The following is a 22,555-nucleotide window of genomic DNA, read 5'->3' as shown; positions in this document are numbered from 1 at the left end:
CCGGCAGGGGGTCGGCGCGGAGCCCGGCGGGCGCTGGGAGGCGGGGCGGGCGGCCGTCTCGGTCCTCCCTGGCGGGGCCCCGCGGCCTGGGAGCCGAGCCGCCGAGCGCCGCGGCCGGAGCTGTCCCCCCGCCAGACCCGGGAGACGCGAGCGGCGGGACGGAGGCGGCGGCGCGCCCGGCCCCGCCCGCCGGCCCGAGCGTCGGACGCGAAACCGCGCCGAGCCATGGTGAGTCCCGCATCGCCACCCCGGGTGCCCGCCGCCTGCGCCCCGTGCGCTGTGGGCCGCCAGCTCCCACCCAGCCGGGTGCCTCCGACGCCTGCTCCGGGCTGCGGCGCGCTCCCGGGACTCCCCCTCCCGCCCCCCGCTCTTTGATCTGTCTGCCCCGCTGTCTGGCTCGGTCCCCACCGGGTACTGCCCTTGCCCTTTCTTTCTTCCTCCTCTTCCCCGTCCCTTCCCCCATCCTCCTTTGGTCTCTCCCCTAATCCACACGCCGCCCCTCGCCCTCCTCGGTCCTGACCTGTGCAGGACCTTCCCTCCCGCTCCGGGTCCCTCCTACGGCCCGGGTGCTGCAGCGGCCCTGCAAGGGGCCGGCCTCAGGTCATGAGAACTGACCTGCCTGCAACTACCATTTTCCATCCCAGTCCCCAGCCCCGTGAACCGGACCCACCCATCCGGCCCTGGGGGACCGGCCGCAGCTGAGCCTGGGCCAGGGCCAGGGCCAGGGCCAGACCCGAAGAGGGAAATTCCCGCGGGGAAGAGAGGTTGCCTCAGGATAGTGGGCAGAATGGGGAGGGGGCTCACGGTGCCCGGGGGCGTGACGCTGCTGGAGCAGACAAGAGGTTGGGGGCGGGGGTGTCCCAGCTCACGCTGCAGGGGACAGAAGCAGTGCTAGGGCATTCCCGCCGCAGAGGGGAGGGAGCTCCCTGTAGGGGGCAGGGGACCCTGGCAGCAGCCACTCAGGGCGCAGGAAGCAGGAGGGCATAGTTCGGGGAAAGCCCATACCAGCAGGAGTGGTCACTGTCCTGCGAACTTTCACTCCAGAAGTATTCTCTGAAGAATTACTGCAGTGGGCGCTGCCAGGGAGCGTCCGCTGCGGGGGTGGGGTAGGGGGACACGGCCTAAGCCCTAAGGGGTGCTCCCTGCAGAGAGGGGAGGAGGGGGGAGGAGGAGGGGAGAGGAGAGGACTGCCTGGGAGGCGCTCCCTGCGGGGAGTGGAGAAGGGGGAGGAGCACTACCGGGGCTGCTCCTCTACTAAAGGAAGGGCACCCTGGCAGGGAGGCTGGAGCGAGAAGAAAGAGGAACTGGGCCAGGGAGAGCTGACTCAGTCTCTCTGGTCTCTTCTTTGGTCCGGGCGGCCTAGAGGCCTGGTCTCGGTGCTCCTGCCCACCGCCTCCCACCCCAGACCCCTCCTCCCCTCCCGCCGGTGTCGTTTCCTGTGGCTGAGACTCTCTCTCAGCCATGAGCTCACCGCCCCTAATGGGTTGCAGCTGCCTCGCTGCTCCAGCTCTAGCGCCCCGCTCCCCGCTGCTGGCCTCAGAGCGGACGGCCCACTCTGCCTCCCCTCCCCTGCTCTCCCCTCCCCCCGCCCATCTCCTCCCGCCCCCCTCCCACGTTCACTGCGCTGGCCGAGGCCCCGGAACACTGGGGGTCTGTCTGCTCGCCCACACACCTTGGGGCTGGGTCTCTGTGTGACGCACGGAATGACCCTGTCCGGTGTGGCTGCCCTAGCTTCTCATGGTCAGGACTGGCTGGCAACTCTGGCTGGAGGGACCCGGAGCAGAATGGTATGCAGCTTTGTCTTCAGGGCAAATGCGGGGGCTGGGGATCGGGCAGGTAAAGAACTGGAAAAACTCTGCAGTGAGCATCCCCTTGCGCATTTACAGCGATTAAATCTGGTGAAGGAACTTCAAAGCCATCTTGAAGGAGAAATAAGTTTGCCTGAGGGGTAGTTGTCTAGAGTGTGGGATGGAGAAAGATAACCCATTAATTCACTTAGGAGGTGAGTTTGGAGGAAGTGGGGCTGAGTCTTTTGAGACTGTGGCTCCAGGTGGAGATGGGCAGAGAGAGTCCTGCTGAAATCAGAAAAGATTTCAGCTCCAATACAGACCATCAAGGCCTGCTTCTCCCTTCCCCACATGTTCCTTTTGTGACTTTTTCCTGTTTCAACTGTCCCCACCCAGTTCTTTGTAACCCAATCCCACATGCTCTGGAATGGGTGATTGCTTCACAGCCACTCTGGGAGAGGGGAGAGAGGGTGCTAGAAAGATTCAAGATACACAGCCCTCTAGTCCTCCCTCCCATCCAACAACCACCTCTAGCATATGACTCATGGGTGGTGGCACCACCTCTTTTAATGGGGGTCTCTGCAGACTTATGGATACAGAGAACAGACTGACAGCTGTTAGAGGGGAGGAAGTTGAGGGGTGAGTGAGAAGGTTGAATGGATTAAGCAAAGGAAAAAAAGACTCCTGGACAACAGTATGGTCATTACCAGAGGGAAGAGAGGGTGGGGGGAAGTGGAAGAGGGTGAAGGGGGGGTAAATGGTGGTAAACACATAATATATAGATGGTGTAGAATTGTATACCTGAAACCTATATAATTTTATTAACCAATGTCACCCCAATAAAGTTAATTTAAAAAAATAAAATAATTTTTAAAGAGTTTATTTGAGCCAAACTGAGGACATGCTTGGAAGCAAGATCTCAATAGATTGAGAAAATGCTCCTGAGAATGGCAGTTTGGCATTGCCTTATTTACATTTAGAATTAAAGGAGAAAATGTAAGAGAGTTTACATGAAATCCATTGGTGGTAGATTAAGGAGGTGGGAGAAAGCAAAGAGGGGAGGGGGGATACCTGGGGTTGAATAAAAAGCAAAATGGAGAGATATATACTTCTTTCACATTGACGGGTTCAGGGTAGTTAACATTTAACATTACAGCAACTAGAGATAATATGCAGGCAACAAGGCAGCAGTGAGTTTTGGTGCACCTGCTCTCTCCTGAGGGTGCTTATGCCTCCAAGTTGTCTGGAAATGAAGATTACTCTGGCATTTGAAAGGTATGTTATCCTAGCTGCACAAGAACAATGGGCAGGGCTCTATTAAAGCAAAGATTAACCTTTTACTAAGGAAGCTATAGGTCTGGCGCTTGACTACCCATCATGACTTACCCAGTTGGGAATGTATTATGTGTGGTTACTATTGGCCACTGAACTTGTCAGGTCTGCTATGTAGCCTCTTTTTCATTCACAATTAGTATTTTTGCTTTAAAAAAATTTTTTAAATGCATATAAAACAATTAAATGTTGTATACCTCAACAGTGAGCACAGCAAAAATATCACCCATCTTACAGGAAAATAAACTGAGGTATAGAGGTTAAATGGATGGCCTAAGATATTGTATTGTCAGTCAAAATTAAACTGCTATTTAACTTTTTTTAAAGATGGCAGGGGCAGGGGGTCTGTGGATGGTAGGCCCTGTGAAGAGGGGCTTGCAGGATGCTGTGTGAAAGCCCTCCACCCTCCAGAGCTCTCAGCCATAATTCAGTCCCCTGATATCCCAGTAGCCATCTCAACTCTCCTGGGAGGGCCTGTGCAATCACCCTGATCCTTAAGATCAGGGGTGGCCCTAATCAGAGACATGCACAACAAATTCTCCCCAGATCTCCACAGCCAAGTTCTCAGAGCTCCCTCAGGGAGTGCACTGCAAGGCCTGTGCACTCTGACTGGCCCAGCGCCACTCCCATCCTGAGCTCATTCAGCCGGCAGTTCCTGAGTGCCCTCTCTGTGCTCTCAGTGGGACCCCGGGGTGATACAGCCAGCCCCGTACCAGCCCACTCCCAAGGAGCCATGCTGGGGTGATCTGCAGCCTGGTCTTATCTCTCCCAGGAGCCGGAGCCCGTGGAAGACTGTGTGCAGAGCACGCTCGCCGCCCTGTACCCGCCCTTTGAGGCAACGGCCCCCACACTGTTGGGCCAGGTGTTCCAGGTAGTGGAAAGGACTTACCGGGAAGATGCGCTGAGGTACACTCTGGACTTCCTGGTGCCCGCCAAGCATCTGCTTGCCAAGATCCAGCAAGAAGCCTGTGTGAGTGACCATGCATTCCTGTTTTTCCTCCCTTAAGATCTTCTGCCTCACTCCGGAGACTAGGCAGGCTGACTAATCTCCCCCACCCAGAGATGGGAGCCTCCCTGATCCTGATCTCTCCAGAGCCACAGCCCCTCAGATATTAACACACAGACACTCATCTTTCTCGAAAATTAGCCCCTAAGAAATATCAACTCCCAAACACCCTGACCCTCCAGACCCAATTCCAGATATTTTTTTCCCTCACATCAATTGTCAAGATACTAACTCTCCCAGATGTGGCTCAATAGAGATCTTTCACTTTTTTAGCTATAAAACCTCCTGAGAGTCTCTGAGTCCTCCAAGACAATGGTCTCTGCTGACCATGTCTTTGTCATGACTCAGTTCTTACTCCCACACATGGGATTAGCTTCCTACCACCGGAAAACTGGCCAGTCCCAAGCCCTTCCTCTGCCACATGAACACCTGCTCCCCTGGGGTTATAACCCACCAGGCATAAGGCCACTCCTGCCTAGGATGGTTCCATTCTAACTGCCCCCTCCTGTTGGTTTCATCAGCAGAAGCCTGAGCACAGCCTCCCGTCTCTCTCCCCAGGCCCAGTACAGCGGTTTCCTCTTCTTCCATGAGGGCTGGCCCCTCTGCTTGCATGAGCAGGTGGTGGTACAGCTAGCAGCCCTTCCCTGGCAGCTGCTGTGCCCAGGGGACTTCTACCTGCAAGTGGTGCCCTCAGCAGCCCAAGCACCCCGCCTGGTACTTAAGTGCCTGGCCCCAGGAGGTGGGCGTGTACAGGAGCTGCCTGTGCCCAATGAGGCTAGTGCCTACCTCTTCACACCTGAGTGGCTACAAGGCATCAATAAGGACCGGCCAACAGGTCGCCTCAGTACCTGCCTACTCTCTGCACCCTCTGGGATTCAGCGGCTGCCCTGGGCTGAGCTCATCTGCCCCCGATTTGTGCACAAAGGAAACCCCATGGTAGGACATCGGCCAAGCACGCTGCCCCCAGAACTGCCCTCCGGACCCCCAGGGCTCCCCAGCCCTCCACTCCCTGAGGACGCCCTGGGCACCAGGAGTCCTGGGGATGGGCACAATGCCCCTGCTGAAGGACCTGAGGGCGAGTACGTGGAGCTACTGGAGGTGACACTGCCCATGAGGGGGAGCCCCACGGATGCTGAGGGCTCCTCGGGCCTCTCCAGAACCCGGACGGTACCCACCCGAAAGGGTGCTGGAGGGAAGGGCCGGCACCGGAGACACCGAGCATGGATGCACCAGAAGGGCCTGGGGCCTCCAGACCAGGATGGGGCACGCCCACCGGGTGAGGGGAGCAGCAGCGGGGCTTCCCCTGGGTCTCCCCCTGAAGCTGAGTCTCTCCCAGAGGCAGCAGCCCAGGAGGTATCTGAGCCCCCAGCAGAGGCTCTGGGGGAAGCCTCTGAATTTTGTCCCCTGAGGCCAGCGGAGGCTGGGGGAGGATTGAGCCAGGGATCTGAAGGACCACCCGGAACCCCTCGGAGAACAGGCAAAGGAAACAGGAGAAAGAAGCGAGCTGCAGGCAGAGGGGCTCTTAGCCGAGGAGGGGACAGTGTTCCTGTCCCACTGAACCCTGGGGACAAGGAAGAGACCAGCCAACAAGAAGCCCTTGTTAATCTGCCTTCACCAAGTGAGCATGAGCTTCCAGGAGGCAGCCTGGTTAAGGAGGAACTCGAAGGTCCAGAGAAGCCAGAGTCTGAGCTAAAAGAGGAGCTCATACCAGCAGATGAAAAGGAGCCGCAGCCCCCAGAAGCCTGTGGGACTAAGGAAGAGAAGGCCCAAGAGAGAGAGCAGAAGGGCCCGAGTCTGGTGTGCACAGGAGGTGAGGTGATGCTGAGGCCAATGGGGCAAGGGCCAGTGTAGGTTAGGCCTCAGAAAGGGGCTGGAGGAGAAGCAGAGGTGAGGCTGGGAGTGGAACAGCCATACTCGGTCTCACTTCAGGCCCATAGCTCTGTCTGTGTCTGTGCAGGACCCACAGATCCTGAAGGGCTCCCCTCTGACCCTCCACCACCACCTCTGGAGCCTGTGCAGGAAGTGAAAGGGGATAGGATCCCAGAAGAGGCACCTCCGGTTTCCATCTCTGATGACCCTGACATAGCTTGGGACTTGATGGCATCTGGATTCCTCGTCCTGACTGGTCAGTGAGCATCAGTGGTTGAAGGGAAAGGGAACAACGGAAGAGAAGCAGTTGAAGTGGGCTGCAGAGGGAGGCAGAGTGGATGGGAGGTAGCCAAAGCCTGCCTCCGGCAAGGACAGTCTGGCCATTTTGTGTCCTCAGGAGGGGTTGACCATAGTGGGCGAGCTCTGCTGACCATTACCCCACCGTGCCCTCCTGAGGAGCCCCCACCCTCCCGAGGCATGCTGAGCACTGCTCTTCATTTCCTGCACTCACTGCTCAGGTAACGGAGGCCCGTTGCTGGCACCCTGGACACTAACCTCTTGGGTCATGAGGACTTTGACCCCTCTCTTCTCAAGACACTAACCTCCTGACATCTAGGACACCTATTTCTCAAAATTTCAAGTCGTTGACTTCTGACTTCACTGACCCCCAACCCCCAGGATACCTACATAGATCCTTAAAATCAGCACTGCTGACTTTTAATATCCTGAAACACTCCCTAGACCAATGGTTCTCAACCTTCTGAATGCCGCGACCCTTTAATACAGTTCCTCATGTTGTGGTGACCCCCCAACCATAAAATTATTTTTGTTGCTACTTCATAACTGTAATTTTGCTACTGTTATGAATCGTAATGTAAATATCTGATATGCAGGATATATTTTCATTGTTACAAATTGAACATAATTAACGCATAGTGATTAATCACAAAAACAATATGTAATTATATATGTGTTTTCCGATGGTCTGAAGCGACCCCTGTGAAAGAGTTGTTCGACCCCTAAAGGGGTCGCGACCCACAGGTTGAGAACCGCTGCCCTATACTATCAGGACATTGACTCACTTATTCAACAACTATTTATTGAACACCAAGAACCTATTAGGGACCATGCTACATGGTGGCATTGAATTTATTCCTTCCAGAGCGAAGAATTCTTAATTTTCCAGACCCTGACCTGTGACCCAATAGCCATGTGAATATAGACTGATTGCTAGGTCACACCATTTCTTGAACACACATCCCAGACTTTGGCCCTTTGCCCATTGCCTCCCAAACATACCAGGAACTAACTTCGGTGAACTAGTAACACTAAAGCCAGACCCTGTGCTACTATTCCACACACACACACACACACACACACACACACACACACACACACGCACACTGCCTCCCTGGCTCTTCCTGCCCCCACAGGCCTGATCTACAGACACTGGGGCTGTCCGTCCTGCTAGACCTTCGCAAGGCACCTCCCCTGCCTCCAGCACTCATTCCTGTCCTCAGTCAACTTCAGGTAAGCAATCCCTAGGGACAGGTACTTCTCCTGATCCTAACTCTTCCCTTATCCTAACCCATCCCAGGCCACCCAGTTGCCCACGATTTGGGCTTTTCTTCCTTCAGGACTCAGGAGACCCCCGTCTCATTCAGCGACTGCTGCTTCTCAGTCATGATGACCCTCCGGCTGAGCTCCATGGATTTCAGGTTTGAGCCCCTCCCACCTAGTGCCCCTCAGTAGTGGAGAGAGAAGAGGTTAGCTGGAATCCAAGGGTGGCACCCAGGCGAGAAACCCCCTGCCTCCATGTGTCTACAGGGTGCTGAGTTGCTGTCAGAGAATGATCTGACAAAAGTGGCCAAGCCAGAGGAGCTGCAGTGGGACTTGGGAGGTCACAGGGAGCCCTCTCCCAGCCACTGGGTAGAGACACACCAGGTAAGCTACTTTCCTCCACCCAGGACACGCGGAGCCAGGAATGACCCCGCTGAGAACACTCTAGGAGACAAGGCAGATCTGAGACACAACTAAGGGGTTGGGAAAAAGTGGTTTCCCTTCCAATCAATTCAACAAGTATACTTATGGCTCACAAACCATGAGCAAAATATGGTGCATGTACCTTGCGTGGGCTACTGAGGAAATGGAATGAGTATATTAAACAAAAAATTTAATTGATTTGAGAGAGAGAGAGAAACATTGATGTGAGAGATCTACATCTATAGGTTGCCTCCTGGGGCTCAAACCTGCAACCTGATTCCTGACTAGGAATCAAGCCCACGACCTTCCCCATGCATAGCACAATGCTACAACCAACTGAACCACACCAGCCAGTACTTAAATAAATTCTTAATATGATATTAAGCTGCATGTGAATTTTGGTGGGAGATGTCAGAAACAACTGAAGAACTGCAAAATAGCATCACTGGGGTTCTGGAAGGAGTTGAGAGCCAGGAAATCTGATTCTGGTTCCACATGACGTTGGATAAGTTACTGTATACCATTTCCTGAGATGGTGCCTTTCTGTACCTGCTCCCTGCACCAACATCCAGGCCTCAGGATTCCCCCCCACAAAGGACATCTATTGTGATAAAATTTCTGATTCTATGAATCTAAATGTATACAAGAAAAGAGGAGTAGCCCAGCCCGGGGTGGCTCAATGGCTGAGTGTTGACCTATGAACCAGGAAGTCATTGTTTGATTGTTGGTCAGGGTACACGGGTTGTGGGCTCGATCCCCAGTAGGGGGCATGCAGGAGGTAGCCAATCAATGATTCTCTCTCATCATTGATGTTTCTATCTCTCTCCCTCTCCCTTCCTCTCGGATATCAATAAAAATATATATATTTTTAAAAAAGAAAATAGGTATAAACCTGATCTGAGCCAAGTATTAAAGGAGGTCTGGCCCTGGCCGGTTTGGCTCAGTGGATGAAGCGTCGGCCTGCGGACTGAGGGGTTCCAGGTTCGATTCCGGTCAGGGGGGCGTGCCTTGGTTGCGGGCACATACGGGGAGTGTGCGGGAGGCAGCTGATCGATGTTTCTCTCTCAATGATGTTTCTAGCTCTCTATCCCTCTCCCTTCCTCTCTGTGAAAAGGTCAATAAAATATATTTTTAAAAAATAAAATAAAAATAAAGGAGGTCTGAAAAAAAAAAGAAGCAAGGAGGTCTGTAACATGGTCTCTAAGTTATGTACATGGTACCTGGATCTGAATAGGCTGGGAGGAGGGTTTTATAGGGTAAGGACCCAATGCAGACAAAGGAAAGGAGCCTCGTGTTTACTAAGCTCCACAATGTGCCAGGCCCATGCTGGGTGCTTACACAGCAGCATCTCTTTAAACCTCACAAAATCCCTTATGTCTTATCTGGACTTTACAGTTGAGGACACTGAGATTCAGGGGGGTTTCTGGACCTGCCCAAGGTCATACAATTAGTAAGCAACAAAGTCACGAAATGAAGCCAGCATTGCCTCCACAAAGGTCTCTGGGGCTGCCCCGTGTGCTCCCTGTGCTCCACTCTGCCCCTGGACTCCCTCCCTGTGTGCATGTTTCAGGAAGTGGCAAGGCTGTGTCGGCTGTGCCAGGGTGTGCTGGGCTCTGTGCGGCAAGCCATTGCGGAGCTGGAGGGAGCGGCAGAGCCAGAGGGAGAGGTATGAAGTGAGATGGGGCAACAGGGCATGGGGTGGGGACTCTCTGGTGGAAGCCCAACTGTCAACTGTTCCCTGCTCCCAGGAGGCGGTAGGAATGCCGGAGCCCCTACAGAAGGTGCTGGCAGATCCCCGGCTGATGGAACTGCAGAGGGATGGGGGTGCCATCCTGATGAGGCTGCGCTCCACCCACAGCAGCAAGTATGAGGGAGGGGCATGTGTGCTGGGGCAGGTGGACGTGGCAGGTGGAGACACAACAGAGGGTGGCCAATAAACCTTAGCTGCCAGAACATTCTTACTGAGCATGTATCTGGACAAGATAGCAAGATAGCATGCTTTTCCACTTATCTCATAACCCTCACAAGGTCCCTACATGCTAGTTATGATTACAAATGGGGATTTGGCAGGTCAGAAATGTTAAATGTCTTGGCCAAGGTCAGTCAGTAAATGAAAGAGTTAGGATTCAAGTCCAGGCCCACATGATGACCCATGATGCTGTGCCATCTCTCTTGTTGGGATGAGATGATGGAATAGGGGTGGAGGGGCTTGACAAGGAAGGGCAGTGGTTCATTCTGCCCTACTCCTTCCTCAGGCTGGAGGGCCCAGGCCCAGCTACACTATATCAGGAGGTAGATGAAGCCATTCACCAGCTTGTGTGCCTGTCCAACCTGCACGTGCAACAGAAGGAGCAGCGGCAACGCCTGCACCGACTCCAACAGGTAAACCAGGACCCCCAGACCTCTTACTCCACCTGGGGGACTGGCCTCCAGCAGCCCCCCTTTCACTGATAGAGTTGATGGTGTTCTCCTAACCTAGCTTGGTTGACTGACACTCCCTCTCTCCTTACCTCCCCTGGAGGTTAGTCGTGGTCAGTGTGAGATTCAACACGAGGGACCAACAAAGAAGAGAAACCACATTTCCCCTTCCCATTGTATGTTTGATCAAGTCTCCTTAAAGTTTGTGAGAGATGCTCAGCATCCTAGGGGGTCTGGGAAGAGCTGATTGATCCTAGAGTGCCTACCTCCTTAGCTTAAAAATAATAAATGACTATTGATACCAGCTCTTTATTCTGCCACCCATGCCCCCTCAACTCTTATGTCTTTATTTATTTCAGAGAGGAAGGGAGAGGGAGAGAGAGATAGAAACATCACTGATAGAGAGAACCATTGATCGGCTGCCTTCTGCACACCCCAAAAAACCAATAAGTCACTCAAGGCCACAACCTGGGCATGTGCCCTGACCAGGAATCAAACCGTGACCTCCTGGCTCATGAGTCACTCAACCACTGAGCCACACTGGCCAGGCTCAACTATTTTATATATATACTAGAGGCCCGGTGCACAAAAATTTGTGCACTCGGGGGAGGGGGGGAGGGTCCCTCAGCCCGGCCTGTGCCCTCTCGCAGTCTGGGACCCCTCAGGGGATGACCACCTGCTGGCTTGGGCCTGCTCCCTGGGGGATTGGGCTTAAGATGGCAATCAAACATCCCTCTAGCAGCCCAGCAGCCCTCAGGGGATGTCCACTTGCCAGCGGGGAGCAGGCCTAAACTGCAGTCTGACATCCTTAGCGCTGCTGAGGAGGCAAGAGAGGCTCCCACCACCACCGCTGTACTGGCAGCCATCAGCCTAGCATCTGGCTGAGCAGAGCTCCTCCCATGTGAGAGCGCCCTGACCACCAGAGGGCAGCTCCTGCATTGAGTGTCTGCCCCCTGGTGGTCAGTGTGTGTCATAGTGACCAGTCATTCCCAGACCTTCTGCTGTTAGGGTCAGTTTGCATATTACCCTGTTACTATATAGGATAAAGGCCTGGTGCATGGGTGGGGGCCAGCTGGTTTGCCCTGAAGGGTGTCCCAGATCAGGGTGGGGGTCCCGCTTGGGTGCCTGGCCAGCCTGGATGAGGGGATGATGGCTGTTTGCAGCTAGTCACACCCCCTTCAGGGTGGGGGTCCCCACTAGGGTGCCTGGCCAGTCTGGGTGAGGGGCTGAGGGCCGTTTTCAGGCTGGCGGGTGACTGAAGCTCCCAACCTCTCCTTTTTTTCTTTTTTTTTTTATTCTGGGATTTATTTACCTTCTATGGCTATTGCTGGAGCTGAGAGCTGGCTTTAGCTCTGAGGCTCGGCTCCAGCTCTGAGGCCTCCGCTGCTGAAAGCAGGTATCTGGGCTTTGTTTAGCTTCTATAATTAAAACATTGTTGCAACTCCAGCTCTGAGGCCCGGCTGGCTGAAAGCAGGTTTCTGGGGATTGTTTAGCTTCTATAATTGCAACATAGTTGCTTAGAGTGCAGCTCAGAGCTGGGCGGCGACAGGCGGGGGACCTTGGCTTCCTCCGTCACTGGAGCAAGCAAGCCTCCTGTTCACTTCAGCTGCCTGGCTACAGGCTGCCATCTTGGTTGGCAGTTAATTTGCATATCGCCCTGATTAGCCAATGGGAAGCGTGTCAGAGGTATGGTTAATTACCATGTTTGTCTATTATTAGATAGGATACTAGAGGCCTCATGCATGAAAATTCATGCACTCAAGTGGGGTGGGGGGTCCCTCAGCCTGGCCTGTGCCCTCTCACAGTCTGGGACCCCTCGGGTGATGTCCACTTGCCAGCTTAGGCTCGCTTCCTGGGGGATTGGGCCTAAGCTGGCAGTCAGACATCCCTCTGGCAGCCCAGGAGCTCTCAGGTGATGTCCTAAGCCAGAGTTGGACATCCTTAGTCCTGCGGAAGAGGGGGGAGAGGCTCCCACCACCACCACCACTGAGCTCACAGCTGTCAGCCTTGCTTGTGGCTGAGCGGAGCTCCCCCTATGGGAATGCACTGACCAATAGGGGGCAGCTTCTGCATTGAGTGTCTGCCCCCTGGTGGTCAGTGTGTGTCATAGCTACCAGTCCTTCCACAGTTGGGGTAATTTGTATATTAACCTTTTATTATATAAGATTTTTTTTAAAAATATATTTTATTGATTTTTTTACAGAGAGGACGGGAGAGGGATAGAGAGCCAGAAATATCGATGAGAGAGAAACATCGATCAGCCGCCTCCTGCACATCTCCCACTGGGGATATGCCCGCAACCCAGGCACATGCCCCTGACCGGAATCGAACCTGGGACCCTTCAGTCCACAGGCTAACGCTCTATCCACTGAGCCAAACCGGTTTCGGCTATATAAGATATATTTATTTTTTATTGATTTCAGAGAGGAAGGGAGAAGGAAAGAGAGATAGAAACATCAATAATGAAAAGTATCATTGATCGGCTGCCTCCTGCACCCCCTCCCCCACTGGGGATTGAGTCCTCAATCTGGGCATGTGCCCTGACCGGGAATCAAACCATGACCTCCTGGTTCATAGGTCATATGCTCAACCACTGAGCCATGCTGGCCAGGCATGGGCTCAACTCTTTATACAGTGTCATCCACCAAACCTGAGGTTGGAAAGGCTGCTTGGAAAGAGAGGGCAATGGAAGCCCTAAGTGCCTTGGCAACCAAGGCCTCTTTGTGGGGGAGATTCAGGGATAAGGCTGGCTTCTCTGAACCTTGATTCTTCTCTCCTATGGTTAAGAGCCCCTTATGGATTTGCTCTCCACCCTACCACGTGGAGTAGAGGGGGCTTTGAAATCTGATTGCTCCTTTCTAACCCCAAGCACTGGTGAGTGAATTCACATCATGGGCCTGCCTCTGGGCATCAGGGGAAGGGTCAATTCAGGGCCAATGACAAAAGGGTCAATTCAGGGTGTGAGAAGTAGTGGCAGGGCTCTTTGTTTTCTGGGATTTCTGCATATTCGCTCCCTCCATTCCAGTATCCAAAGGGTTGTATATCTTACTGTTTGTTTGCTTGCTTGCTTATTACCTGTTTTCTCCCACTGTTTAAAAACCTTTAGCCACCACCCTAGCCAGTTTGGTTCAGTAGATAGAGCACCAGCCTGTGGACTAAAGGGTCCCAGGTTTGATTCCAGTCAAGGGTTGTGGGCTCAGTCCCCAGTGTGGAGCGTGCAGGAGGCAACGGATCAGTGATTCTCTCTCATCATTGATGTTTCTATCTCTCTCTTCTCCCTTCCTCTCTGAAATCAATAAAAATATTTTTTTAAAAACACACACTCAAAAAAACGTTAGCAGATAGGATTTGAAGTCTAATGTGCTCAGCTTGAGTTCTTGCTCTGCTAGGAGTAAGATGTTGGACAAGTCTTAAAGCTTCTCTGAGTTCCCAAGTCCTCATCTGTAGAATGGAGATGATAATTACACTTACAGAGGTGTAAGGATCAACCAAATGAATTCAGCAAAGGACTATGGAAGTGTTAGGTAATTAGGAGCATTCTGACTTATCCTCAGGCAGTTTCACTCAGCTTCCAGCCTTTCTTCAGAGGAAAAAATTACCATCCCTTTTTGGTCAAATATCCAAGAACCAGTGAGTAAGTAGTGCCCATAATAGGCAACTAGGTGCCTGTGTGTGCAAACACACACACACAAAAACCACCTCCTGAGCCCTCTCTCCAACCCTGCTCCCTGGGTACCTTGCACACCCATCACTGGGCTCGGTAAATGTGAAATTTCTCCTGGCCCTCATTTCGATTCATCAGTCCCTCATCCTGCCTCAGGCTCACACCAGTTTTATTGATTTCATCTCCAGGTATATCCCTGGAAACCTAACCCACCTGCCTCAGTGCTTCCTGCCAGCCTAGCTTCCCCTTCATCTGGTGCTTTACAAAGATCTTACTTTCTCACTTGGCCCTGTGGAAACGACTACCGTTCACTGTTAGCATTTCCACTTGACCGCTGAGATGAAACAGTTCACCCAGGGTTCTGCTGATTGGGCTGGTGGGGGTGGAGCTGGGCCTCGGCTTCCTTTTCCTTCCCTCTGCAAGGCCTCTTTCTCCCTCTCAGCCCTGCTCTCCACCCTGCCTGCCCCAGGTGCTGCAGTGGCTCTCAGGTCCAGGGGAGGAGCAGCTGACGAGCTTCGCTGCGCCCGGGGACTGCCTGTCTGCCCTGCAGGAGACAGAGCTCCGGTTCCAGGCTTTCAGTGCTGAGGTTCAGGTGAGAAGGCGAGAGGAGCAGGAGAGAGGAGACATTCGGGAGGAAGGGGGGGATTGAGTGGGAAAGAGGACCAGGTCTGAGCGCAGCCCCCCTTCTCTAGGAGCGCCTGGCCCAGGCACGGGACGCCCTAGCCCTGGAAGAGGACACTGCCTCCCAGAAGGTTCTGGATATCTTTGAACAGCGGCTGGAGCAGGTGGAGAGTGGCCTCCACCGGGCCCTGCGGCTACAGCGCTTCTTCCAGCAGGTGTGTGCGCAGCCTCATTCTTCTGCTTGGGCAGACTGATTGGATAGTTGTTAAAAGCAGGGACTCAGGTGGCCATCTCCCTGGCTTTCACTATTGGCTCTGCCACCTACTTGCTAAATGGCCTGGGATGAGATACCAAGCCTGAGTGTGCCTCCATAGGCACCTACCTCTCAGGGCTGCTGTGAGGATTATACAAGCCATACATAAAAGGCACTTAGTGCAGAGCCTACCACTGACAAATGCTGTGTACACATTGGCTATTCTTTCATCTAGGCTGCTGCTTCCATGCCGGCTGAGATGGCATGGTCAGGCAGGGGTGCTGGAAGAGCGAGGGGACATGCGCTGAGAGGACCGGGAGGGTGATGGGCAAGCCATCGGGAAGGAGGCCGGAGCTGTCGTCGGGCAGCATGTGGGAGAGCACAGGCCTCACTCCTTCCTCTCTCATTCCCAACCCTTTGGTCTTGTAGGCACATGAGTGGGTAGATGAAGGCTCCGCCAGGCTGGCAGGAGCGGGGCCAGGTCGGGAGGCCGTGCTGGCAGCCCTGGCCCTGCGGCGAGCCCCAGAGCCCAGCACAGGCACCTTCCAGGAGATGCGGGCCCTGGCCCTGGACCTGGGTAGCCCAGCAGCCCTGAGAGAATGGGGCCGCTGCCGGGCCCGCTGCCAGGAGCTGGAGAGGAGGATTCAGCAACAGCTGGGAGAGGAGGCCAGTCCACGAGGCCACCGGCGACGGAGGGCAGACAGTGCCAGCAGTGGAGGGGCCCAGCGGGGCCCCCACAGCCCCTCACCCAGCCTCAGCTCCCTGCTGCTCCCCAGCAGCCCTGGGCCGCTAGCAGCCCCATCCCACTGCTCCCTGGCTCCCTGTGGGGAGGACTGTGAGGAGGAGGGCCCTGAACTAGCTCCAGAAGGAGAGGGCAGACCACCGAGGACTGTGCTGATCCGAGGCCTGGAGGTCACCAGTACCGAGGTGGTCGATAGGACGTGCTCACCCCGGGAACACGTGCTGCTGAGCCGGTCCGGGGGTCCAGATGGGCCCTGGGGAGTAGGCACCCCCCGGATGGAGCGCAAGCGAAGCATCAGGTGAGAGCCCAGCCCAATCAGTACCCAGAGGCAGGCACAACTGCCCAGCAGGAAAAGAATGACATTGTTGGGGTGGTGACTCCCTCCCACGCCCCAGTCTCCTCTGCCACTCTTTGTTGTACCTGCAGTGCCCAGCAGCGTCTGGTGTCTGAGCTGATTGCCTGTGAGCAGGAATATGTGGCCACTCTGAGTGAGCCAGTGCCACCTCCTGGGTCTGAGCTGACCCCTGAACTACGGGGCACCTGGGCTGCGGCCCTGAGTGTCCGGGAGAGGCTTCGCAGCTTCCATCGGACACACTTTCTGCGGGAGCTTCAGGGTTGTGCCACCCACCCCCTGCGAATTGGGGCCTGCTTCCTTCGCCATGTGAGTGATCCTATAGAACCTCTTCCTTCTTCCAGGTCATGTTTCAGCTCCACCCACTTGATCCTCCTCAGTGTCTGTCTCCCAACCCCATCCCCACCAAAATGTGTGGTCCAAGACTCGGGCCTAGTGCTATTGCCTGGGCCCCCCTGGACCTACTCAGCCTCTGTGCCCCTGTCCACAAGTGCTGCCTGGCCTTCACTCTCCACGGGAGCCCACCATTCCCTTAGCAGACTGAGTGCTCCCTGTGACCCTGCCCCTCCTTCGGACTACAGCGAGGATGTGGAGGAGGAGAGGAAGGGGCTGTGTGCAGGGATGGCTTACTTCTCCTCTACTGGCACAGGGGGACCAGTTCAGCCTTTACGCTCAGTACGTGAAGCACCGACACAAACTGGAGAATGCTCTGGCTGCACTCGGCCCCCCGACCAAGGTAACCTTTTCTCTCCAACCCTCATGAGAAGCGGGGGGGGGGGGGGGGCGGGCTGGAAGCCCTAAATTCCACCCAAGCTCAAAACCTCTCCGGGGGAAAAAGCTTTCCCGCACGTGCCCAGGAACGTGACCTACCGATGATCTCCCAGAACCTAGGTCTTATCGAGTCCACCTGAGGGACTCCTCACCAAGACTCTTGGTTCCTCTGAGCCTCTGTTTCTACACTGGTAAATGGGGGCAAAACTCACTATAACTAATTCACAGAGTGCTCTGAGGATCAAAAGACCTCACAATAAAAGATGTGAAAGTGATTCGAAAGTTAAAAGCCAGAGAATAGAAAGGATTATTTGTATTCCTCCTCTATTCCGTGTCAAGATATAGAGGATGACTGAATCCCTGCATTTCTCTCTGGGGAAAGGTTTTTTTGCCTTACCTTGGGATATTATCTGAGCTTCATCCATTCCCCAGAGCCTGGAGTACCACCCACCCTCCCCACAGAGCTCAGTCCCCACCAGATCTGGACCCTCCCCTAATCCCTGTCTGTCTCCTCCCCAACCTAGGGCTCCACAGAGAGTGCTCCTCACCTGCCCAGGGCCCTACAGCAGCCCCTGGAACAGCTGGCTCGCTATGGGCGGCTCCTGGAGGAGCTCCTAAGGGAAGCGGGGCCTGAGCTGAGTTCTGAGCGCCAGGCCCTTGGGGCTGCAGTGCAGCTGCTTCGGGAACAAGAGACCCGGGGCAGAGACCTGCTGGCTGTGGAGGCAGTGCGTGGCTGTGAGGTGAGGCCAGGCTCCAGTCACTCCCGCTCAAACTGCCCAGCCCTGTGGCCTCAGGCAGTGTGGGCTGGTGATAAGAGAACTAGACTCAAGGTCAGAGGGTCCCAAGCTGTAATTTTTAACCAGCTGGGTGACCGCAGTCAAGTCACTGAACTTCACTTGGCTTCAGTTTCCTTGTCTTTAAATAAAGAAGCGATATCCTCCTCAATATCCCATGATCCTACATCTGCCTGTGCTTCCCTGTTCCTTTCCTAATTCTTCTCTTTCTCCATCCACTACTCTGCATTTCCTCTTGCATCTCAACACTCAACACATACCTTATTCTCCTCTACCTAATCTCTTTCCAGCCCTGAGATCCAATACAGGCCGAAAACCTACCTCCTCTGGGATAGATTTCTTTCCCCATCAGGTCTTTGTTGATTCTCTTCCTGGGGCAAAGTGGTGCTTTGGTCCCCAACATTCAAAGGTTTCCCCATGAGAGGCTGTAAACCTACTGTGCAATGTGCCTTCCATCTTTAGAGGCAAGCTGTGCTGCTAGGCCAGGTGTGCCGTGCACTGACCAGTAGGTGGATTCTAGGCCAAGTGCTGCCCTGATTCCAACTCTGTCTGAGAATTAGTCATTAGGCCCTTGCCCTATAAATCCCATTTTTACTCCCCGTAAAACATACACAAAGGGTTCCAGGGCCAGTAACCTTTCCTTTTCCTTTCTCCAGGCAGACCTGAAGGAACAGGGACAGCTCCTGCACCGGGACCCCTTCACCGTCATCTGTGGCCGAAAGAAGTGCCTTCGCCATGTCTTTCTCTTTGAGCATCTCCTCCTGTTCAGCAAGCTCAAGGGCTCTGAGGGGGGCTCTGAGACCTTTGTTTACAAGCAGGCCTTTAAGGTACAATGCCTTGCAGGAAGGAGGGGTGGCAAGGAATGGGTCAGGAAGTCATGTTCTTCTTGAGAACTCAGGATGTTCTGTAAATTCAACCCCAACCCAGGTTCAGAATCTGCATCATCTAGAACAGGCTTTGGCCTGCAACCAACCATCAGTTAGGGTATCGGGGTGATAGAAGTCCGTCATCAGTCTCCTCCTTGGGGTTTTCCTTCTCATTCATGCAGGAGGCCCATGAGGCATTCCAAGCCAGAAAGAAGGAGGACCCTTCCCATTAAGAACACACATGCCTTTTGAGTCAGGAATGGTCTCTGGGGATGAGGAGAAAGGACATGCATATATAGCTTAACATGATGGAACTGAAGAAGCCAAAAGGAGGGAGGGCTTACCTTAATGAAACAGCTCTGCTGTCCAGATAAACATCAGTGGCAACCTGTGGCTATGTGGCATGATTCTAAGGGTTTCTAGACTTTGTCCCCATACACTAGTTCCAGCTCTTTGGGGGTGGGGTGGGGGAGTACAGTACAGAGGGGGGAAAAAAGCCTAGGTTTGGAATAACATAGACATGAGTTTGAACCTTCCTTCTCTACTAAGCTATGATAAACCCTTGGGCAAGTTGTTTCATGTCTCTGGGCATTCCCCTTCTATAAATTATGGTTGCTATGGAGACTAAATGTAGAGCACTTGGCCCATGGTAGGTGTTGAGCAAACATTTACTGAACATACACCACATGCCAGGCTAAGTGTAACGCTTTTCCATGTGGTACTATCTAGCCAGGACTCACTCCATCCTTACCCACTCTTTCCGCTCTTTCTCAGACTGCTGACATGGGGCTAACAGAAAACATCGGGGACAGCGGGCTCTGCTTTGAGCTGTGGTTTCGACGGCGGCGGGCAAGAGAGGCATACACTCTGCAGGCAGCTTCACCAGAGATCAAACTCAAGTGGACAAGTTCTATCGCTCAGCTGCTGTGGAGACAGGCGGCCCATAACAAGGGTAACAGGCAGAGATGGGAAGGGTGTGCTTAGGGTCAAGATTATGGCAGGTTAGCTGGAAAGTGTGGAGACCACTTGGGAAAACAGGGTGTAGGATGGAGAAAGAAGAACGACTTATGAGAATATTTAAGATATGGTTTGAGAAAGGAAGCTGAGATACAAATTAGTCTAAGGTGAACCAAAAGGAAAGAGGAATCCAGCAAGCTTCAGGGAAGCAAGAGCAAATGGCTGAGCGAAAGAGAGAAAGCATGCACCGGACCTGGGTCCCAGACTTACTTGCTGTGTGACCTGAGCTCGTTTGTTTTGGTCCTGCATCTGCTTTTTGTGCTTTTTTAAAATCTCTGAACCTCATTCCACGCATATGAAAAAAATGGAAAGTAATATCTACAGCTCAGTGTGATGGGGAATATTAAATAAGGTGATATATATGGAAGCACTGGTAAACTGTAAAGGTATGTAGAAATGTGAGTTTTGCTCTTAACACCCAAGATAAAAGGAAAAACGTGAGTATCCGAAGAAAAGTTGGGCAGCTAGAATGGTCAATGGGGAGGATGAAACTACAGGAGAAAAGAGACAGGTGTTTGAGGAGGAAGTTGAGGACCACCATCTCCATCCATGTCGGGACAGTCACCCGGAAGAGTGACAAGAGACACCAGAGGAATGAGAGGGAGGAATAAGAGTTGGCAAGAAGCAAAGAAGAGTCAACCATAACGGGGCTAAGGCTGGAGCAGAGAAGGGGCAAAAGGAGGTTGGTAACAGGGTCTCTGTTCCCTAGAGCTCCGAGTGCAGCAGATGGTCTCGATGGGCATTGGGAATAAGCCTTTTCTGGACATCAAGGCCCTTGGGGAGCGGACGCTGAGTGCCCTGCTCACGGGAAGAGGTGAGGGCCCAATGCTGGGGGGTGGCCGCCAGAGTCAAGACCTTGACAGTGAAGGCACAGCTGGGGAAGCATGGTACAAACTGAGGAAAATTGTGGAACTGATTGGGAAGCCCTCTGTGAAACTTAGGGTCATTTCAGGGAGCCAGGAGGGCTTTCCCACACCAGCACCCCACCCCTCCCCCACCCCCACTCTCTGCAGCCGCCAGGACTCGGGCCTCTGTGGCCGTGTCATCCTTTGAGCATGCCGGCCCCTCCCTTCCGGGCCTCTCACCGGGAGCCTGCTCCCTGCCTGCCCGCGTCGAGGAGGAGGCCTGGGATCTGGACGTCAAGCAAATTTCCCTGGGTGAGGCACCTCTCAAGGGGTGGCTCCCCCCAACAGCTGGGTCACCATTGTGATGTTCAGGCTGCTTGCTGCTGAGCAATTCCTTTTTCCAGCCAAGTAGCCCCATTGCCATGACAACTATTTACAGCTTCCCCATTGCTAAAAGAGCCTTCCATCTGGTTGCTAGGGTACTACTACAGCAGCCTGTTGCTATGAAGCACTTCCTCTGTACCTCTCTCTCGCTCTCCTTGGGTTTCTATGGAAACTGCCTCAGCTTCCTGTTGTACCCTCCTGGTTCACCATGGCAATCCTTATAGTTTCCTGTCGCTTCTTCCCTGGTTGCTCTAATGACGCTGCTGACAATTTCCTGCCTCTTGGTAGGGGGCGGTTCTCTTGCAAGTGGATTGCTATGGTGACTCACAGCTTCCTGTTGCTATAGAGCTTTTTCTTCCCTGATGGAGCAGCTTGGTTGCTTAAGGTAATCTAGGAGTTCTATACCCTGCTCTCACCCTAGCTTCCCCTCTAGCCCCAGAAACACTGGACTCTTCTGGAGATGCGTCCCCAGGACCAAGAAACAGCCCCAGCCTGCAACCCCCCCACCCTAGGAGCAGCACTCCCACTCTGGCCACTGGAGGGATCTTAGGGCTATCCCGGCAGGTAAGGAGCTAGGAATGGGTGACCTCTTCAGCCACTTTTTGGGTGGGCTCTTTTAATCTTTCAACCCATGAGGGCAGGGGAACCAGTGAGCCTGTGCTGCCAGCAAGGCTACAGGCTGGATACAGTCTGCCTTTGTCCTCTCCCCCACCCCTGGCTGAGAGGCATTGAGGTCAGAAGTGAAAAGGAATCTTTAATAAAGAGCGCACTGCAGGAGTGGGTGGTAAGGGGAGAATGCCAACAGCCTGGTTTGGACTTGGATTAAATCTGGGAGGAAAAAGGTGAATTGACAGGGATGTGAGAGAGAGAGAGAGAGATGGAATACAGGGGAGAGGTCATTTCTTCTCCTCTTAATTCACTGCAGTTTCTCTCCCCTAAGAGTCATGCCCGAGCCTTGAGTGACCCCACCACACCTCTGTGACCTGGGTGAGTCAGTACCCCCTTTCTACCACCTCCACACTCCTTCCCTCTTGCATGTACCATCCTTCCTCCCCGCAACTGCTTAGGAGTCAGCCTCTTCCCTCTCCCAACCCATCTCCCTCTTCTCTCCTGGTTTCTAGAGAAAATCCAGAACTTGGCTACAGCCCCTCCTCTCAGCACATTTTGGGCTGGGCTGGCAGTGGGACATAGTGAAGGACTGGAAGAGCACTGACTTCCTTCCCTCTGCTTCCTGGACAGAGAGGTCAAAGGACCAGCGTGTTTCCCTGCTACCACTATCTCTGTTGCTCTCCCCAACTGGGTGCCTTCCTTCAGGAACCAAAGTAGCCATACTTGCTTGCCGCCTTCATACCCAGGAGGTGGGGAATTATCCCTGGCCCAGTCCTTCCCCATCCTGGGCCACTGCTCACTCCCAGGGCACAGCCCCGTGTCACAAACCCGGGTGACCAGTGTTTCCCCTTCTTCCCACCCCGACTCTCCCTGAGAAGACCCATCCCTGCCAGGTTACCCATCATTCCTAGTGACTCCATCCTGGGGGGTCATAGGAAATGGAGCTATGCAAACCAATATATGAGGGTGGTGTGGGAAACTGCAAACTTTATATGTGTAATTACTGTTATTATAATCCTATTGTTATATTAAATGTATTTACTCACACTTTGTGTCCAAAGAGCTAGAAGCCGTCCTCTAGGTTGAGGTGATAATACTAACTTGAACACTTTCCCTCAACCAAAGCTCAGTGTGGGCTGGGCCTAAGAGAATGTCCCTTCTTCACAGTGGTTCCCAGAGACTCAATGCACCCTTTGAAGTTCCTCCTCTCACAACACACCCACGTCTTGAGGCAGAGCTAGT

At 53.7% G+C, this 22,555-nt stretch overlaps 1 protein-coding gene across 7 annotated transcripts; it reads left to right on the top strand.

The window, feature by feature from the left end:
• ARHGEF40 (Rho guanine nucleotide exchange factor 40) lies at nucleotides 1–22,360 on the top strand. 7 transcript variants are annotated; one of them, XM_036295546.1, is made up of 24 exons: nucleotides 1–228; nucleotides 3,892–4,089; nucleotides 4,684–5,935; nucleotides 6,083–6,250; nucleotides 6,392–6,512; nucleotides 7,428–7,524; nucleotides 7,632–7,712; nucleotides 7,822–7,938; nucleotides 9,548–9,643; nucleotides 9,726–9,841; nucleotides 10,233–10,359; nucleotides 14,502–14,651; nucleotides 14,752–14,895; nucleotides 15,363–15,973; nucleotides 16,102–16,336; nucleotides 16,677–16,763; nucleotides 17,323–17,538; nucleotides 18,249–18,419; nucleotides 19,233–19,410; nucleotides 20,185–20,289; nucleotides 20,489–20,632; nucleotides 21,138–21,268; nucleotides 21,630–21,691; nucleotides 21,826–22,360. In XM_036295546.1, exons 1-23 carry the CDS (start codon nucleotides 226–228, stop codon nucleotides 21,684–21,686), a joined length of 4,605 nt encoding a protein of 1,534 aa, XP_036151439.1. In that variant the 5' UTR covers nucleotides 1–225; the 3' UTR covers nucleotides 21,687–21,691; nucleotides 21,826–22,360. The 7 variants fall into 7 exon arrangements, with proteins under 7 accessions (XP_036151439.1, XP_036151447.1, XP_036151428.1 ...); XM_036295535.1 differs by lacking the exon at nucleotides 1–228 and adding an exon at nucleotides 1,641–1,787 and having other exon boundaries at nucleotides 14,529–14,651; XM_036356677.1 differs by lacking the exon at nucleotides 1–228 and adding an exon at nucleotides 1,641–1,787 and having other exon boundaries at nucleotides 21,645–21,691.
• Nucleotides 22,361–22,555: the final 195 nt, after the last annotated feature.

The sequence above is a fragment of the Myotis myotis genome, unplaced genomic scaffold, assembly GCF_014108235.1.
Source record: "Myotis myotis isolate mMyoMyo1 unplaced genomic scaffold, mMyoMyo1.p scaffold_m19_p_1, whole genome shotgun sequence".
NCBI lineage: Eukaryota > Metazoa > Chordata > Mammalia > Chiroptera > Vespertilionidae > Myotis > Myotis myotis.
This window is presented reverse-complemented; position numbering and strand designations above follow the sequence as displayed.

Coding starts and splice junctions, on each gene's coding strand:
- ARHGEF40 (XM_036356669.1), top strand. CDS start 1,704: ATGACCCTGTCCGGTGTGGCTGCCCTAGCTTCTCATGGTCAGGACTGG. Junction 9,644..9,725: donor CGGCAGAGCCAGAGGGAGAG/GTATGAAGTGAG, acceptor CCCTGCTCCCAG/GAGGCGGTAGGAATGCCGGA. Junction 19,411..20,184: donor ACAGGCGGCCCATAACAAGG/GTAACAGGCAGA, acceptor TCTGTTCCCTAG/AGCTCCGAGTGCAGCAGATG.